This window comes from Ursus maritimus, unplaced genomic scaffold (genome assembly GCF_017311325.1).
Source record: "Ursus maritimus isolate PB19 unplaced genomic scaffold, ASM1731132v1 scaffold_3, whole genome shotgun sequence".
NCBI lineage: Eukaryota > Metazoa > Chordata > Mammalia > Carnivora > Ursidae > Ursus > Ursus maritimus.
The window spans coordinates 21184420-21203729 of NW_024425563.1; the positions used below are offsets into that span (position 1 = coordinate 21184420).

Sequence of the window (19310 nt, forward strand, 5' to 3'; positions counted from 1 at the left end):
ATAAATAGATGTAAAAAAATAGATTTTTACTGCGTGCAACTATATAAGATGAACCTAGACCACCTTATACCAAATAACAAGGACACTATGCAAGACTACTAGGGTCATGTCAAAAGAAGTCAGGAGCTAATCTGAAGAGGCCAAATAGGGATAATTTAAGCATTAATAGGATAATTAATTAAGATGTATTGAAACGCATTGAACATGTTTTCAATTAATGAGTTCAAATGATAGTCGAAAACAACAACAATAAAAGCAAAATAACAAAACAGCTATTTGACCACCATTGGCACATGCCAGAAAATCAACTCAAGGAATAATAGGAATAGAATATTACTATTTTGTAATTCTTTTGTTAAAATTTATTTTATTTAAATTTAATTCTATGTCATAATTTTTAATAAACTAATGAGTCTAGGTAACATAAAAGAAGAGATTATTACACACTATGTACCTCCCAATGTCAAAACACATCACTACTAAGGAAGCAGTCTTGAAAAAAAACCAAACATCGAAACCACAGAAAAACAAAAAACAGAATCGGATAAAGCCTGCAGATGGTTGTAGGAAATGCACAGGACAGAAGAGATGTTAAACTACACTATGGGGATGCAACGTGAGAAATCCAAGCTGTGGGCAGTTAGTTCTACAGCTTGGTTTCTTCAACAAACAGCTTGGTTTCTTCAACAAATAAGTTGCAAGGAAAAAAAAATTAGAGTGGAAACCCATATGTCTTTAAAGAGATTTAGCAGACATATCAACCAGTCTCAGTATGGGAACTTCATTTGGATCCTGCTTCAAACAAACTATGAAAATAAATTATAACATTTATGAGACAACTGGAAATTTGAACACTGAATACTTTATATTATTAAAATATTATTGTTAATTAGTTTAGATGTAATAATGGTTATTTTTTTAAAGTCTTTATCTTTCAAAGATACAAGTTAGAAAATATATGGTTAAGATGATACAGTATCTGGGGTGCCTGGGTGGCTCAGTCAGTTAAGCACTGGACTCTTGATTTCGGTTCAGGTCATGATATCAGGGTTGTAAGATTGAGCCCCACATCAGGCTCCACACTGGGCATGGAGCCTGCTTAAAATTCTCTCCCTCTCCCTCTTTCTGTCCCCCCCCCCCAAAAACAAAACAAAAACAAAAACAGGGGCACCTGGGTGGCTCATGGGTTGGGCGTTCGACTCTTGATTTCAACTCAGGGTCATGATCTCCTCACTCAGCCTCCACAAGACTGCTTGAGATTCTCTCTCTCCCTCTACCCCATCCCTCTAAAATAAATAAATAAATCTTTAAAAAACCAAAAACAAACACGCACCAAAAAGACGATGTAATTTCTGATATTTGCTTTAAAATAAAATGAGTAGGGAAGAGAAAGAAGGTATTGATGGGTCGATGAGTACATGGGGTTCATTATGCTTTCTGCCTACTTTTGTTTATGTTTTAAATTTTCTATAATAAAGCATTAATATGCATTTATATATAATGGGTATTTTGGGAGGTGTGTGTATACACATCCATTATAAAGAAATACAACAAAATATTAATGGCGGTTACCTCTAGATGATAGGATTATGGGTGATTTGGTGATTTATATTTTCTTGCTTTTACTGTATATTCTATAATTTTTATACTGCACATATATTCTTTATAATCAGGACAAAGCTATTTAAAAAGAAAAATCTTTTGTTTAACAGTACCATTTTCACAGTTCAACTAGAATTCACTGCTGACACAGTGAATAAAATAACTTTGTATATTTTAAGTATAACTGGGCAAAGCAAATTATTTAATATTTAATTATATGTAGTTTTGAGAGGTTACAGATAATCGTTCATGAAAATATAACCCTAAGTTTTGAGGTTTGTTCTGTCATTTGGTATAATAGGATAATCTTAAATTTATGACTTAGGAATAAACAGCTCATTTTTTTTTTTCCTCCTCCTTACATAACACAAAAACAACTGATCCACTTTGGCACCAACTTTCTCCTCCAAAGTCACCTTTGTCTGAAATCTAGCACCTCAGGTTTCAGTCAAATACCTTGCACATGAGAAAAGGTTTTAACAAAATTTTCTTGTAATTTTACTACAGTGTTAGTTGCTGGCAGCCTCGGAGAATCCTTTTTTTTCATAGGTAAGTGGGTGGGAGGAATGCTTCTCTCTCCTACTTTCTAGTGAAGTAGAGAGAACAAGAGAGAAATCTAGTGATGAAGAGAGCAAGCAGTTGAAATCACTCCTTTCGTATTGCTGAAATAAATGTAGGACCGTGATAGTAGATGCAATTAAAGAAAAAGATAGTTAATGGGTAATTTTAGCATATTAATAGTTAATACGGTGTACTGCAAGTTTTGCCATTAGATTAGGAGGAAATTAGTTCTTTGAGATCAGTAAAATTGTTTCAAACCAACTTATAAAAACAAGCATGTTTTGTAATTACATATGGATATCTAATAATTATATCATCTGAATGATCTGTAATCAGATAAGTAACCCTTCATTTATTTTGAAATAAAGATATCTAGTATTTCTTCTTCTTTTTGTTCACATGTGATTTTCTTCTAAAGAAACCACAGTCAGATTCTCTCCGAAATATATTAACAGAGTATCATTAGAGTAACATTTTGTTCTAAATGTAGACTTTAAAGCAAAGTCATTGGTAGATGTGGTTAGTCATTTGGAAGTGAAACTTTCTGATTTAGCAAATGGCTAGGGGCAGATAATGTCGATTGGGGTCCATTTGTCCATTTGAGGTTCCATGGATGATTATATGCTTCTCATAAATTCAATCTACACTTGCAACTATGTGCCCCGCCTTGTGCTAAGTATTTTCACATATAATCTCAATTATTTGCTATAATAACCTTGTGAAATAGTTATTCTGGAGAGAGGTTACGTTTCTCGCTCGGGTCACACAGTAATCAAGTGCATTGCAAATCCTGTGTTACCAGTTTTAAGTTATGAACACTGGTGATTGAGAGCATTTGTAGCCGTCTTTGGTGCCTAGTATGGAGCCTTGTACTAGAAAGTATGTCAGGTCAGTTCAAAGGAGGATATTCATCTGTCTCATTGTAAAAACAGGGCTCTCCGCCTCCCCCACACAGTGGAAGGAGTGCAAGAGGTGAGCGTGCTTCATAGCACAGCAAAGACGGAGCCCGTTGAGATGGAGCATCTCTCATGGACAAACCAACGAGGAAGGCATCAAGGAGAAGAGAGGAGGCGCTCTGTTCTGCACAGCCACAAAGCCCAGCTAGCTTTCTGCCTTGATCTTTTAACAAACTTCAGTAAGTTCAGACATCTTTAAGCCTGGGAACCAACAGCTTTTGATTTGGTGACCAGCAAACCAAAGGTCAACCTGAGAAAGTTGATTCTTGACATAGTTCCAGCAAGGGTCACTTGTTTTATCCCAGTGGACTCAAAGTTAAGAATTAAAAACCTCAACGTTCGTAAATTATATGTTTGAAATACTGAGAGTTCTAATTACACGTACATCCCAAATGCCAGTAGAGCCCACTCTGTTCATTTACTCATAACTTTCTGAAAAACTGTTTATTTGGGATGTGGTTTCTAAAAGCAATTTACCTTCAGGCTTAGTTAAAGAATGGAATGTGTGAGAAAAGAATTTTCCAACTTTTATTGACCCAGTGGTGCTAAGGAAAATAAGTTTATAAGAATTTGCTCGATAACTCAAAATTAATTGATCTACAAAACTTGAAATTTCAAGTTTAAATGCTAAATTCAAGTATGAATTTCAAACATTATTTTTTCAAAGCACACCCTTGTTCTAGCTACTAATACTACAGTATCATTCTGACGGATGTGAACCGGGCATCAAATTATTAACTATCCCTCTAAGGTTGTATTAGAAGTTACTACTGAGAGTATTTTACTTGTGGAGACAGGTTACACAATACCTTGTAAGTTGCCTTGAACGAAAGGATCTTAAAAATAAATAGGAACAACAAAAATAAAACATGACTAACCCTCCTGCCATCATCAAAACAAATGTTTCCAAGGACCTGAAGCCAAGAAAATAGAAATCCATAAACACAAAGGCCAAGATAATCAGTGAATCTACCAGGTCTCCATAAAGGACAAAACAAAACACTAAAAACCAAGCAAAACCCCCAATCCCATCTGCTTTGAAGGAATGAATGCACATTGACCCTTTCCGCCCCTCCGCCTACCACAGAAATCCCAGCCTGCAGCTCCTTTAAAAATTATCAAATCTCTAAAAATTATGGGAGATACATGTCTTACAAAATGCAGTCGATTCAACTGCATGGGTCATATCCACATTAGCTAAAGTAGTAATTATTGAGGGAAGGGTAATCTACTTCATTCATTTTAATAACCAATTCTTTCTCAGATTTGCCACAGAGCCAACTCAACTTAATTATTAAAGCACAATAATATTGGATTGAACTATTTTTCAATCCAAGAATTTTTATTATAGAGAAAAGGCTTGGACAATTTAAGCAATTATGTGCTTCATTTCTCCTTTTCTGTAACTCCATTCTTGCTTATTTATAAGGTATTGAATTTAACTTGCTTCATTCTTAATGTTTTACGTCCTGTCGTCTTCTTTTAAAAAATTTAAACTCGATTTTAAAAAGGCTGCAGGCTAAGTGATGGTGGCTAGTTCCTATGAGTAACAAATCATAGTCCCTAGAGCTCAGAAGGCTGACCTGGAGAACAACAAGCCAAATTTTGGCCACCCTGAAAAACTCTGTGTACACAAGTAATGCTAATTCTAGATTTTACCACAGCGCTCCCAAAACACTCCTGTGGATGCCCAACCTACATGACCTCTCCTTACATCCAGGCACACACCACTTCTTTTCATTTGGATGCAATATTGCTAAAGGGCAAGGTCCCTTGAAAGAAAGCTGAACCTGGGGTCAGGCCCCAGGTGAGTGCCAGCTCTTTAGGGAACCAGTTGAAGGTAATTTAGCTCAGTGGGTAAGCGTGTGCCTGCTAAAACCAGAACGCAGAGATGCAAATCCTCATTTTCCACTTTCTAGCTATGTGACTCTAGGCAAGTTGTTTACATCTTGTGCCTCAGTTTTCTCATTTGTAAAATTATGGTGTTATCAATAGGAGCCCCAGAGAGCAGTCGTGAGGATGAAATGTCTTAGCAGGGCCGCAGTGCCTGGGTGGCTCGGTTGGTTAAGCGTCCCACTCTTGGTTTTGGCTCGGGTCGTGATCTCAGGGTCCTGAGATAAGCCCCACATCAGACCCTGCGCTCAGCGTGGAGTCTGCTTCAGATTCTCTCTCTCACTCTGCCCCTCCCCCCCAAAAGGAATAAATAAATATTTTTAAAAAATGTCTTAATAGGGCCTAAAACAGAGCCTCAGGTATCCTAAGCACACACTAAATGCCAGCCATTATTCTTACCAGCTGCATGACCTTGGGGGAACTCACCTAACCTCTATGCAACTTTATTTCATCTTCTGTACAAAAAGCAACCTCACGTAGTTTTTATGAAGACCAAATAAACTCATAAAGTACATGGCAGTCATTTTTAAAATGTAATCAAGTATCAGGCAACTCTTTCAACTAAGTAGAATTAATTCTGTGCTTCTGTAATACTCGAAACGCACGCACACACACATTCCTGAGACAGCACTTGTCACACTGCATTGTAAGAATTTGCTTACCTGTCCATCTCCCCCACTAACAGTACATCCTCTGATTCACCTCTGGCCCCTCAGCATGTTGGTCACACCTAGCACAGGACAGGCACTCAATAAATATTTGTTGAAATGAATATTGTCCAAACTGAGCAGGAATTCTCAAGGCTTTTGCTAGAAATGAGGGATTACCCCTTTTTGCCAAGTGTCCTCAGTAGACCACCCAGAAATTCTCTTGTTTATCCTCTGGCGCAATATATTGAGATTTTGTCATTTCGAAGGCAGCCGATCTTGTACGGTTACATTCACTTATTCTTTTTGCTTAAAAAAAAATCATCATTGAGCACTTATTGTGTGCCAGGTCCTATGCTGGGCTCCATATGGTGCACTACAAGTGACAAATGCCCAGGAGAATTTAGTCCCTGCATACTGTATTGAAAGAAACTATTTACTAGAGAATCATTTACTACTGGAGATAATAAGCTCCCTGGTTTGATTACTTCATTAGAGTGATAGAACGTCAGGGTGGGAAAGAATGGTTTTCTGGAAGTGGGATAGAATAGAATAATAATTTACATAATAATAATTAAGGTCAGAGATGTGACTGCTTAAGTTCAAGTCCTTTCTCTGCTTTGTACAAGGTGTAGGACCTTGGGCAAGTGGCTTAACCCCTCTGAGCCTCACTCTTCTCGTCTGTAAGACAGAACTGGGAGGATTGATATGAATTTTAAACATAACAATCCACATTAATCACAGATGATGGTACCTGCCCTAGAGTAGGCACTCAATATGTGTTTGCTATTGTGATGAACTTGACCCCTCACCCCAGTGTTTGAACTTCCATCACAGATATAGCCAGCAAATGGGGCAGGAATGCCTGGATTCTGCTTGAATACCATCAGGGTCAGGGAACTTACTACTAACTGTTATCTACTTGATTGGTGGGCAAGGCTACTTGTTGGGTTGAAATATACATGTTTACGTCTTCTACTCAGGGGTTCTCCATCTGTCACTTGGGATTACTCAGAAGAAATCTCATCTCTCCTCTGCAGAATCGCCTCTCTAACTTTGGAAGGTAGCTACATATGTTAGCTATCATCCCCATCCTCACATACCCACACACGATCTTAAATTCTTTAATCATTTTTATGTGACACTGTTTACCAGATCCCTCATCCTTTTTTACCCTCCTTGAATAATTTTTTGTTTATCAACATCTTTCTTACAGGTTGAAGATCAGGATTCATAACATAGAACAAACGTGGCCTGGTCACAAGTGAGTACTAGAGAACTACTTTCCAACTTGAACACTAGATTTCTATCAATATAGGAAAAGATTGATTTTTTTGAAGTTTATCACACTGTGTTGACTCATCATTTACAAACAATCTACAGGAGACTCTAAATCTTCCTACGTGAGCAATTTTAAGACATCTCGCCCCCAATCTGTACTTGTACAATTGAATTTTGGATCCTTGAGTCCTTTACACTTGTCCCTATTAAACTTTATATTGTTTGGTGTGATTCATTATTACATTTTGTCAGGATTCAGTCAGGGGGCAGGGGGAGATCCTGACTGTATCATCCAGTTCATTTGTTATCCTTTCCAGTTGGCGTGTCATCTATCAATTTATCACGCCATCAATGTTACTATCTTAGTCATCAGTAGAAGTGTTAAGGGGGATGGGGCTGCAAACCAGACCTGCATTAGATCCCTAGAGACCTGGGTGTGCATCAGCCTCTTAAGAAATTTTTTAAAAAGACATCATTCATTCCATCAACAAATATTTATTGAGTGTCTACCATGTATCAGTTACTATTTCATGTGCTGAGTATATAGTGGTGAATAAAACAAAATCCCTGCCCTTGGCAAGCTTACATTCTAGTAGAGGAGACAGACAACAAATTTTTAAAAATAAATAATACTAAGGTTTTTTAATGAAAAGCTAAAGCAGGTACGGGGCTAACGAAGTGGGACGGAATGGGGGTGGTCCATAGACAGTATGGCTAACACAGAGTTGTTTTTGAAATTTAATTGCATTGCTCATGTCCTACATTCTTAGTGTGCATCTGGACCGAAAGGTGTCCTGGAGTGGGGGGCAAGTTGATTTTTCAAAGCCCACACTTTTCTGTATGTGGCATCACATTAAGAAAAAATTGATAGAGCAATATGAAGAATGTAAATAGTCATGAAACAAACAAACAAAAATATTTGAAAGGACATAATTCCTTCACAACATTTCTTCATATGCATAGGATATTCAAACATTGTGAGGCCACCAAGACTAGAATGGAAGCCAGTCACGCCTCTTGATGAAGGCTCCAGAGAGGAGAATCGAAGAATTGAAAAACAGAGAAGCTAACGCTTACCTTATTCCAATCCCCATCTTCTCAAGTATGGAGTAGGTTATGAATCCAGTAATTTATGAAAATTCAGGAGGATGGAATGATTGCGTGATCCCAAAATGTGGCTCAGAGAATCTGGATACTGAACTCTGGAAAAGAAGCCCACAAGGGACAGATGTGAAATCTACCTCTATTAACTGCTCTCTGTTCATGATTCTAATGTTGATAAACTCTTCTCAAGAGTTTTAGATAATGTTCAATTCTCTTTGATATTAGAGGGACTTGATAAGTCTTTGTTTAGTAAAATCCTAATTGCATACTCTGATTCGAAATTTATATTCTTTCGATGATACTTTTAACATTTATATTCCCTCATTCATTGAGCATGTATTTTATACCAATTACTGTGTTGGTACTGGAATACAAAGGTGCCTAGGATAAGGATGGTCCCTGCTTCCGGGGGCTTTATCGTAGAGCTTATAGTAGAAGGCAAGCTAGGAAGAGGAAAGGATGCTCGGATAAAGAAGTGTGCTAAGAGCTCTAGAAGAGTCACCTAACCTGACTTTGGGAGAATTGAAAGTTCAAGACTTGTACATGGGGACTTACAAGATATGAAGGAGTTAGTTTAAAAAAAGAAAAGGGGCAGGGTGCCTGGGTGGCTCAGTCAGTTAAGCATCTGCCTTAGGCTTGGGTCATGACCCCAGGATCCTGGGATCAAGCCCCATGTCAGGCTCCCTGCTCGGTAGGGAGCCTTTTTCTCCCTCTCCCTCTGCCCCCCCCCCCACTCATGCACTCTTTCTCTCTCCTCTCTCTCTCAAATAATTAAATAAAATATTAAAAAAAAAGAAATGGGGCAAGTCTGTTTCAGGTGGAAGGTACGGCAGGTGTACATTTTGGAGGAGACAGAAACAACTATGTACGCTGAGCATCTGAGCACTGAAAATCAGTTCAGCACAGCAGAGACAGACCAGTCAGAGATGAGATTGGAAAGGCAAGTGGGACCAAATTATTCAGAACCATGCAAGCTATGTCATAGAGGAGGTGGAATCTACTAAAATGTGTGATGTTAGAGTTTTGAAGGGGAAAAATCCAGACTGCTGCTCGGACATTTGGCTTGAACACCTGGGTGGACAGTGACGTCAGTCACTAGGACAGGAAAACAGAAACACAAAAGAGAGGAGCTGTAGAGCAAGGGCAAGCTCAGACCGGGTCATGTTTGGTGTGTGATGCCTGGAGAACACGGGCAGGGCAGCAGCAGGTAGTTTGATCTGGAAGTCTGAGGATACAGGTGTAGGAATCATCAGCACGTGACAGGCAACAATAGAATCCACACTGGTGAATGAGATACCCTGAGTGAGCTTCGGGGAAGAGAAAAGGCCCAAGAGAGCCCAAGAGGAAAACTGACCTTAAAGGATGGGTGAAGTTTCCTTAAAAAGAAAAAAGAGTAAGAAGGAGCAATCAGAGGGAGACGAGAGAAACAAGGCTGTGAGGTAGCACAGAGGACAAAGGAAAACCAGGTTTCAACAAGTAGGCTGTGGTCAACAGAGGCAAATGCTGTCAAGAGATCAAGACAAAGGCTGAGGAGCAGTCATGCGGTAAGCACCAAGGAGACAGTTGAGCAGTTGGGCAGAGCAGCCCGGTGGAGGCAGAAGCCACGTCACATGAATTGAGGAACAAATAGAACCAGTGAACAGTGTCAACACAACTGTTTCAAAAAGTTTGCCTTAAAAATGGAAGATGTAATCCCTTGATTTTCTTCCCAATGGGAAGGAGAGAGGGCCACCACGAAGGTTTCCTCACCATCTGTAGTCACCTGCAGCTCAGCTGACGACCTAGCAACACTCTTGCTTGCAAATGTGGCCTGTGTGTGGGCCTGTGGTTCCACTACCAGGGCGGGACGTGGCTAAAACAATAGGGTAAACCAAATCTGCCTTCTCTGCTCTGCACCCAGCTCTTCCTGTACACCCGATCCTTCGAGAGGCCTCAAAGGCGCGCACAGTCTTTCTGGACCCCAGGCTCCCTGTGGTGCATGATGTAACCTGGCCTCTCTGAGCAGCCCACCACAGGTAAAAATCTGGTCAGATACTGTTGTCACATGATCATTATCATTCACTTATTGCCATAGCTTATGTATCGGGACCAGTTAGGAGAGAAGAGAAATTTGGTCACCTTGGAGTCTGGAGCAGGCAGCTGGCCCCACAGCTGGCCAGACAGCTGTCCAAGCAGAGGACCTTTCTGAGAACAAAATCCAGAAGCCAAAAGACATGGGTCAGGTGGAAAACAGATGACCACCACTGTCAACAACGCTGAAGGTTGGTCCTAGGGAGTGAAGGTGAGCCAATACATAATGGATGAGCCCTGTAAGGGGTTGGGATGTGAGGGGAGGAGCGGGGGCGAGGGCAGTCCAACAGCAAGGGACAAGGATTGGAAATGGGCTGAAGCTCTTATGCACACACAGAGGCCAGGCACGGTTATGCTGGACAGTGAGTCCGTCCCACTGGCTGTGTTATCCCGAATCTTCCCAGTGTGTTCTTGCAGTCCTTCATGACGCAAACTGAAGTTCCCAGCATGCACAACAATTCCTCAAATCTTATTTCCACAACCCCTCTCCTGCCATCATAACGTTGTATTGCAAGAGGAAGCTAGACAAGGTCTGGCCTGGGTGGTGCGAAGGGGGACACACAGGCGTTGACAGCAACTAACCTGAAAAGGTTGCAGTTCATAGCCATCCCTGAGCCTAAGATCCAGGAGTGGAAGCAAAGGCTTGACAAGGTTCATTTAGGCCCCAAATCAAGAACAAAACTAGCTCTGTGTCTTGATTAGTTGAAACAATGTTGCCAAATTGTAATCATTCCAGAATGTCCATATTCTCAAAAATGCTCACTGATGACTGAACAGAAAGCCTTCACTGTCTTCAGTTTGTGATTACAGCACGGAGAGGTGATAAAAACAGTGATGAACATCACGGGCAAATACAATATTTTTGCCTTGTGCACAGACTGGCTACACTGAGTTTTCAGCCAAAGATTTTTTTTTTCATTTCACTTCAGTCAATAATCATTTACCCACCGGATATTGCTTTAAAGCCGAGTTTTCATCTAATTTTCATTTAACGAGATTGAAAAGGAAAAACTAAATAATAATACCTCATTTGTGTATAGTGAATGTCTTTCAGGGAAGACATCATAACCCATTTTATACTAATTTACAGTAACACCACTTTTATAATGTAAATACTAATAAGGGCTATTATCATTTTACAAAGTATGCGTGAAAGAAACCAAGGCATGTTGGGATAAAACGACTAGTTCAATGTAACATGTAACTTCCATTTTAGAGGTATAAAAGCTGGTTTATTTTTCTTTTCCCTTCCTTCCTTCCTTCCTTCCTTCCTTCCTTCCTTCCTTCCTTCCTTCCTTCCTTCCCCTTCTTTCTTTCTTTACAATGAAGCCCTGCTTTAGATAAACGTGTTTATTAAGGTGTACCATGCCTTACATTTTAAGATGGAAAGTATCTTGCTTAAACCAAATAACAAACGCCAAAATGTTCATGTGTCCTACAGATCAAACCTCTCTCTCAAATCTGGATCAAAAACAATCGATTTCACTACACAACTCTGCTTTCAATCAGCACAGTTCTCACCAACTTGTGCTAGACATATTACTAGTCGATTGTAATCTCTCTTCTTCATACGCATTATGTTGTAATGATCTTGTCATCTCAGCAGGATTTCAAAAGTACTCTTACCTGCACAAATTGTGCATATATGTAAAGTCACTGGCACTTTTATGCTTTTATTAGCTTCCTTTTGAGGGATACCAGTTTTTCTGATCTTTTCATGTATTCATTCACTCATTCATTCATTAATGCCCTCAAGCATTCATACATCCATTCAAAACAGTGAGTCTGTGCCCAAAATGCAGAAGCACTATTCTAGATGCAAAGAATAAAAATAGGAAGAAGACCCAATCACTGGCTTTAGGATCGACTCACAGCCCAGTGAGGGTTAACAGCCAGGGAAGTAAACAACTGTAGTTCAATGCAGTAGGTGTGGTGATGGAATGACACATGAAAATGGTTTGGGGAGCATAGAGAGGGGATCGGTTTGTGTCTGAGAGGATGAGGAAGGCCTCCTAGAGAAGGTGCTCCTAGCACTCAGCATGCCAGGAAAAAGGGATTGGGGTATTCCTCGTAGAGGGCACAGCATGGGCAAAGGTACGGACAGGCAAATAAGAGCACACTATGCATTTGGGGAACTACGGGACACGTGATATGACAGGAGGTCCTTCAAATATTCTATGGAGGGTTCTATTTCACAATCCAAGTCCTGGACTTCACCACAGACAATTCTGTAAAGGGAAATATATGGTCCTAGGTTATTTGTCCTCAGTCATGGAAGTAAAAACACGTTCCACACGGGATCGATACCAAAGCGCCTTTTAAGACTCTGACTACGTGAGGAACGTCACAGAATCAAAGCTTGGGTCTGGTGTACCCAAAGTCTGTATTCACCATATTTCATTACTATTATACTCTGGGGGGGGGGCAGGTAAGAACAGCCTACCTCCTCCTCAAATGTAGGTGATCACTTAGCCCCTATCCATTATTATTTCAGTATTAAAATTTTATATAGAAGTATTTCCAAAAACAGCATTTTCACTGCACTGTGTTGGAGGAGTCAGGTTTTTCCTGCTCACCTCTTTCTAATCATTCAGACGTGGTAGAGCCCAGCCTCCAAAGTAATGACAGCTGGCCTTACAGGCTTCTTATAGCAACTCCACACGCTAGCAAGAAGTGTTTGGAAAGGGTCTCTGAGTATGCTACACCCAAGTGCCTACAGGGACTGCTCTTTCCCGAAGCCTCTGAGAAGTCCTGAACAGAGGTCTTTGTGAACTGGGTCAGCAGTTGATAAAATGGGATCACTACAGAACGCACATAGAACCTTCCCCAGAATAACTCTACTGCTTAGATAATCCTACTCTGAATTCCCTTGTCACTTAAGAAAAGCTTTGCCTCATGCAATTGCATCCTTGTTTCTATTTGGAAAATTTTCAGAGACTCAGAGAGTTCAAAATAACTCATCTATTTTGGTTCCTGACCAATTATGGAATCCTCTCTAAGACATCATTTCTTCATTCATCCAATACTTTACCCATTCAACAAACATCTACTTCCTCATTTCTATCTCTTGAAGCCAGTTCAATCAGCCCTTTGTTTCCATTACTCTACTGAAAACACACACGAGAGGGTCACAATGACTTCTAGGTTGTCCAATCTAAGGGTCAATTGTCCATCCTACCTTACTGTCCTCTTAGCAGCTTCTTGGCACAGATGATCACTCCCTTCTTGTGGAAATATTTTCTTTACTTGACTTCCATCACATCATCCTGACTTTCCTCCTACATCATCGTGTATTCCTTCTCATTCTCTTTTGCTGGGTCCTTCCTGATTTCTGCATGCTGGAAGCTCCCTTGGGCTTACTTCTCTATAATTACCCATCCAATCCATTGCTTTATTTTATCTATTTATTTGTTAAAGATTTTATTTTTAAGTCATCTCCACACCCAACGTGGGGCTTGAACTCACAACCCCAAGATCAAGAGTCACATGGTCCACCAAGTGAGCCAGCCAGGCACCCCTAGTCCATTGCTTTAAATACCGTATCTCTTGCTCTGATATCTGACTTGGAAACTAAAAGAGATTTTTTTTTTTTTCCCTAGAGATGCTGAAGTTTGGGTCAGGCACTGAAGGAGGAGATGGGTTGGCCAAGGGGAGAGGAGTGGCATTTTCCCAATGGAATAAGAAGAAAAAGAGTACAAAGTTGTGAAAAGGCAAATTGTGGTCAGAGAAAAGAGGAAAGTCTGGTGTGAGCTGAAAATGACTATGACAAGGTGGGTTGTAGCCTTATCAAGAAGAAGCTTGATCTAGGTTAGGAATTTGGACTTTATACCGAAGACAATAAGCAATTATCAGAGGCTCTTAAATAGGGGAGAAATGCGATCATTCACATTTAAAAAAATAAATAAAACTTTGGTTGGCAAGATGAAGGCTGTGTTAGAATAAGGGGAGACTGGAGCCTAGAAAGCCAATTAGAAGGCCCCTGTAATAGTCTAAGGAAGGGATTAAGGTCTGAATCACCATAGCAGCAGTGGGATGAAAAGTAGTGACAAATCCAAGGGAGATTTAGAAGTAGCATTGAGGACATGGTTATTGATTAGATAGGAGTTTAGGAGCAGGGGAGAGAGGCCAAGGTTGAAGTGTAATGACATTAACTAAGCTAAATGGGGGAAGGAGAGCACGTGTGGTGGGGACGATGAGTAGCATATTAAGTTTGCAGTGATTGTGGGATACCAGTGGCCAATGAGACAGGGCTGCAGAGCAGGAAAGAGGTTTGGACAGAGTGTGTAGGTTCAGAAGTCAGTGTCCAATGTTGGCTAAGTCTTGAGAATGGATGGGATATCCTGGGGAGAGAACACAGGGAGAAGCTGAAAGAAAAAGTGTGCAGGCAGCTCTCAGGGGAGAAAGAGCCATGGGAAGGAGGCTGAGGAGGAACAGAAAGGTAGTGTTTGAATGGACCAGGGGAGGTCTGTAAGTAAAGAGAGAAGAGCCCTTCCGGGAGGAAACGACCAGCAGTTCTCCCTGGCGTAAGATGAGTGAGAGGATTATGTTTGGTGATTAGATCTGAAAAGCACATGTTCGGGAGAGTTAGAAGTCAAGCTGCAATGGATGAAGTAAAGACTCCTCTGAAGTTTGGCTGGGAGGGAAGCAAGGAATGGCTGGAAAAAGGTGGAGTGGGGCAAGGTGTAGGAATTTCTTTTTATGGAATGGAGTCTTTATTACAACAGGTTGCCAGCTAGCTTCTGTTCACATGTTACTACCCTACAAGGCAAACTCACTGACTTTTTGAGCAACAATCGAACATTCAATTCAGTTCAACGCATATATGTGGAGTGCCTGCTATGTCTAAAGCACTGTGCTTGGCATTTTAGTGCCTAAACAGATATGCAAGATATGGTCATGTTTTGATTTTTCATTAACTGGCCCAAATCTGCCTCCTTCCAACCACAGCTCCCTGTGCTCTGGAGTCACACACAATATAAGAATTTCTTCCCTATAGCTGCCCTTCAGCTAACTGAGGGTGGCTTTCAGCTACCTCCTGGGTCTTCTCATTGAATTTTGTGAAATAATCCAATCTTTACATATGTATACTTGCATAGATGTATGTATATATTTTGTTACCAGCTGGCTGCTCCCCCCTGGGCATCCATTGCTGTCTGTCCTTTTAAAATGTGGCACTCAGAATTAATCTCAATTTTCATTATCTGGTATAAGCAGTGTACAAACCAGTTGGAACATTCTTGTCCCTTTCCAGGACATGGTTTTTCTGTTAATGCCATCTGAGACTGTAGGAGTGTTCTGACAGTCTCACTTCTCACTCATTGTACTTCACAGTCAACCCAAATCCTGAGATCTTTTGCACTTGAAATGTTAATAAAATAGGTCTCCCAATTCTTATTTATACAATTGACTTTTTAAAGCCAATTGCAGAAGTTTATTTTTTTCCCCACTAAATATTGTCTTTTTACATTTGGTTTTGTTAGCCAGGAGTAAAAAGAGCAAGGGCTTGGGGGTCAAGCAGATGTAAATTGGAATTCTGGTTTTGCTATGTAGCTCAGTGATCTTGGTCATGTCATGATCTCTTTGTCTCAACTTATCAGTGAAAATAAGGATAATCATAACTACATTGCAAAGTGGTTCTGTGGCTTCAAGGAGGGTAGCACAGTCCAACATGGCATAAGGACTGAATAAATGTTGGTTTTCTTGCCTTCTTTCTCTTCCATTTTCTCAGCTTTGTATTCTTAGCAAAAGTATGCCTTTTAAGTTGTAACTCAAGATTAATAAATCTTCCTTTTAAAAGAAAAAAAATAAATTGAGCAGAATACAAGCCGAGGGCCAAAAGAATACTTTAGTATAATAGTAAAGCATGAGGGCTCTGAAACCAGACTTTCTATGACTGAATCCCAGCTCCACTACTTACTCATCGTCTCATCAGAAGCACATTCATGAACCATCCTGAGCCTTGGTTTCCTCATCTGTAAAATGGGGATGATAGCAGTGCTTGTGTTTCTGGGTGTTGGAAAAGATGAACTGAGATAAGAAATGGAAAGTCCTTCTTCATAGATCCTTGCACATATTAAGTGATAGAGTTATTATTACCACTTAGAAACCTCCAGGTAAATAATGTGTTAAATATTTAAAACTTTTAAATGAAATGACTATGTTATATGGTTTGCATATGTTAGGGTTTTAGATTCATAATGCCAAATTGCTGTCTAGAATGCTCGAACCAGTTTCCATGCCCAATATTGTATGATGGTGCTTATTTCCCTGCATCTTTATTTAGCCAGGCAAAATATCATTTTAAAGTTCTTGACGATTTGCTAGGCACAAAGACATCTAGTTTTACCTTGATCTGTGTCTCTCTAATTACTAGTAACATTGGACTGCTTTCATCTTAATTGACCAGTTGAATTCCTTTTTTCTCTGCCTTCTCATGTTCTTTACCCATTCTTTTGAGATGTATTCTTCTTAAAAGTTTGCAAGAGGTCTCTATATATTAGGGACACTACTCTTTGTCATATATATTTATTTATATTTGTATATATAGTGCAAAAGTTTTAGAATCTCTCATTTATCTCTTTATTTTGCTTGTGGTACTGTTTTTACACAAATTAAAAAGATTTAAGTAGTCAAATCTATAAATATTTTTCTTTTATAAACCATAAGCCTTTACTTCTTTGCTCATAACGGCCTTTACCATGTAGAGGTCAAGAAATGCTTGGGGCACCTGGGTGGTTCAGTCAGTTAAATATCTGCTTTCGGCTCAGGTCATGATCCCAGGGTCTTGGGATAGTGTCCCGTTTCCGGCTCCCCGCTCAGTGGAGAGCCTGCTTCTCCCTCTCCCTTTGCTCCTTCCCCACACTCGTGTGCTCTCTCTCTTGTTCCAACTCAAATAAATAAATAAAATCTTAAAAAGAAAAGAAATGCTTACACCATTTTCATCTTTTCAACACATACAACTTCTTTTGTATGGGCCGTTTCTCACATTTAACTCCTTAACCTATCTGAAATGTATTCCATTCCTTCTTAGCCATGTTTACTCATTCTTTTGAATCAAAAGAAGTCTTTGGTTTCAAGAAATAGAAAATTTAGCTCAAATTGGTTTAAACAAAAAATATTATTTATTGGCTCCCACAAGTGAAAAGTTCAAAGGCTTCAGGGTCATGTTTCCCGGGTGGCTCACACAATGCAAAGAGTACCTGAAGGTTCCCTTTTCATTTATTTGCTTTAATCCCTGGTGATAGCTCCATTCTTGATAGACTCTCTCCTTGTGGTCCCAAGATGGCGGCCAAGGCCTCCCAGGGTTAAAAGCTCCACATTTACCTCCTGAAGCAAATTATCTTTGTTCTGGCATTTCTAGCAAAAGTCCTGATATTCTCTTTCATTGCACTGACTTAGGTCACATGCCCCTACCTGAAGCAGTCACTGGGGCAAAGAAAATGAAATTCATTGATTATTCATTGACTGGCTTAGTCTGGAACACACACCCTACCTCCTGGAGATAGAGGTGGAGTCAGCTTTCCCAGGACTACATGGATGTCCCAAAGGAAGCAGCAGCTGGGAAAGGGGGACGCACTTGAGAAGACAAGTAAGGTAAGGACTATATTTTTGAGTGTCAAGATTATTGTTTTTAATAGAAAATGAGAAATTTTCTGCCATTTAAAAATTCATGTGTTTTATCACTATTAACATGGTAGAAACCAAGAGTTAAAAATCATGAAAAGACACTGTCCCTCCCCCAGGTGCTAAACTCTTTACATTCAAACTGCATAGGGACCACCTTGGTGCATCACAGTTTCTAAAGGTCTAATCATACATGGTTGGAAACATTTCCTTCATGGCAGAATGATCTATAGGTTCTATGAAATTCTTCTTTAATATGGGTTCCATAGACCCAGTGGAAATAGATCACATCTCAACTCTTCTGCAATTTATTCTGGTAGAATCACTGTCTGTTGGCTACATTGTTATGTGGTTATTTATTTGGGCCATTCCTCGTCTTTTTTTCTTTTTTCTTTTAACTCAGGGTTTTACGTCTATCACTTTGCGATGTACTTTTTTTAAAAAAGATTTTATTTATTTATTTATTTATTTATTTATTTATTTATTTATTTATTTGTCAGAGAGAGAGAGAGAGATAGAAAGAGCACAAAGAGCACAAGCATGGGAAGCGGCAGGCAGAGGGAAAAGCAGGCTTCCCATTGACCCAGGAAACCTGAAGCAGGGCTCGATCCCAGGACCCTGGGATTATGACCTGAGCAGAAGGCAGACACTTAACCAACTGAGCCACCCAGGCATCCTGACTTTGCAATGTTTTTTCCTAGTTTGTGAGCGCAGATCTATATCTTAACCTAAACATCTTCTAAGTTAGACCCTGGTGCATGGGAGCTTTAAGTCGAGCACAGCAGTGATTCAGAAGCGGCAAGACACAGGAGTGCCCACCTACTATGAGCTGGTCATAGCTCTAGATGTCCTGCCCAGGGCAAGCCATCATCTATCAGTCCCCATGTATGGGATTAGTGGTCTTATAAGGAAAGACACAAAAGAGATGATCTCTCTCTGTGTGTAGGTACACAAGAAGGTGGTTATCAGTAAAGTGGGGAACGCATGGCCTCTCACCAGATACCTCATCTGCTGGTGCCTTGATCTTGGACTTCTTAGCCTCCAGAACTATGAGAAATAAATGTTTTTCAAGTCACCAGTCTATGGTATTTATTATGACAGCTCAAGCTAAGACATCATCCCTTTTCCCTCTTGTGATGTGCCTGTCCGGGGACTTAACTTCTACGGGCCAGCAGTGTCTCTCTTTCTTCCTTCTTGGAGGTTTTCACTATGGTTTTCCTGTCTTGTCTCGGTCCCATCTCTTAACATTTTTGACGCTTTTATTCCTCATTAGTGCTTACCAGCCCTCCTCTGCTACCCTCCATGGGGCAACACACTTCTGAATGCGGCCCTCCAAACTGCTTTCTGATCTTTCCTACCTTTGGTGCCCACTGGCAGCACCTTCCAGAACACAAAGTGGACCCCTCATCTGCTGAGTGTGATTGATACCAGCAGAGCTAAGTGAATAAAATGCCATTTAAAAAATTCTATTCTAGGGGCACCTGGGTGGCTCAGTCAGTAAAGCATCTGACTCTTGATTTCAGCTCAGGTCATGATTGCAGAGTTGTGGGGTTGAGCCCCACATTGGGCTCCC

The 19310-nt window shown here is 40.2% G+C and overlaps 1 protein-coding gene and 1 long non-coding RNA gene across 10 annotated transcripts in view; one reads left to right on the forward strand and one right to left on the reverse strand.

Moving 5' to 3' along the window:
- Positions 1-19310, reverse strand: part of MKLN1 (muskelin 1) — a 334164-nt gene that overhangs the window by 290746 nt on the left and 24108 nt on the right. For 3 of the 5 annotated variants that reach the window (XM_040643986.1, XM_040643985.1, XM_040643988.1), the window contains one exon: positions 8018-8142. In XM_040643986.1, the coding sequence (XP_040499920.1) occupies positions 8018-8034 (17 nt within the window). In that variant the 5' untranslated portion in view covers positions 8035-8142. Of the gene's footprint in view, positions 1-5674; positions 5743-8017; positions 8143-19310 lie in introns of those variants that run through there. The other 2 variants (XM_008712059.2, XM_040643987.1) reach the window with 1 other exon arrangement.
- Positions 1-19310, forward strand: part of LOC103682459 — a 42814-nt gene that overhangs the window by 19806 nt on the left and 3698 nt on the right. For 2 of the 5 annotated variants that reach the window (XR_573402.2, XR_005838505.1), the window contains exons 3-8: positions 3096-3298; positions 6876-6923; positions 10119-10325; positions 13714-13884; positions 17513-17707; positions 18684-18815. This is a non-coding gene — a long non-coding RNA (uncharacterized LOC103682459). Of the gene's footprint in view, positions 1-3095; positions 3299-6875; positions 6924-10118; positions 10326-13713; positions 13885-17512; positions 17708-18683; positions 18816-19310 lie in introns of those variants that run through there. The other 3 variants (XR_005838504.1, XR_005838506.1, XR_573403.2) reach the window with 2 other exon arrangements.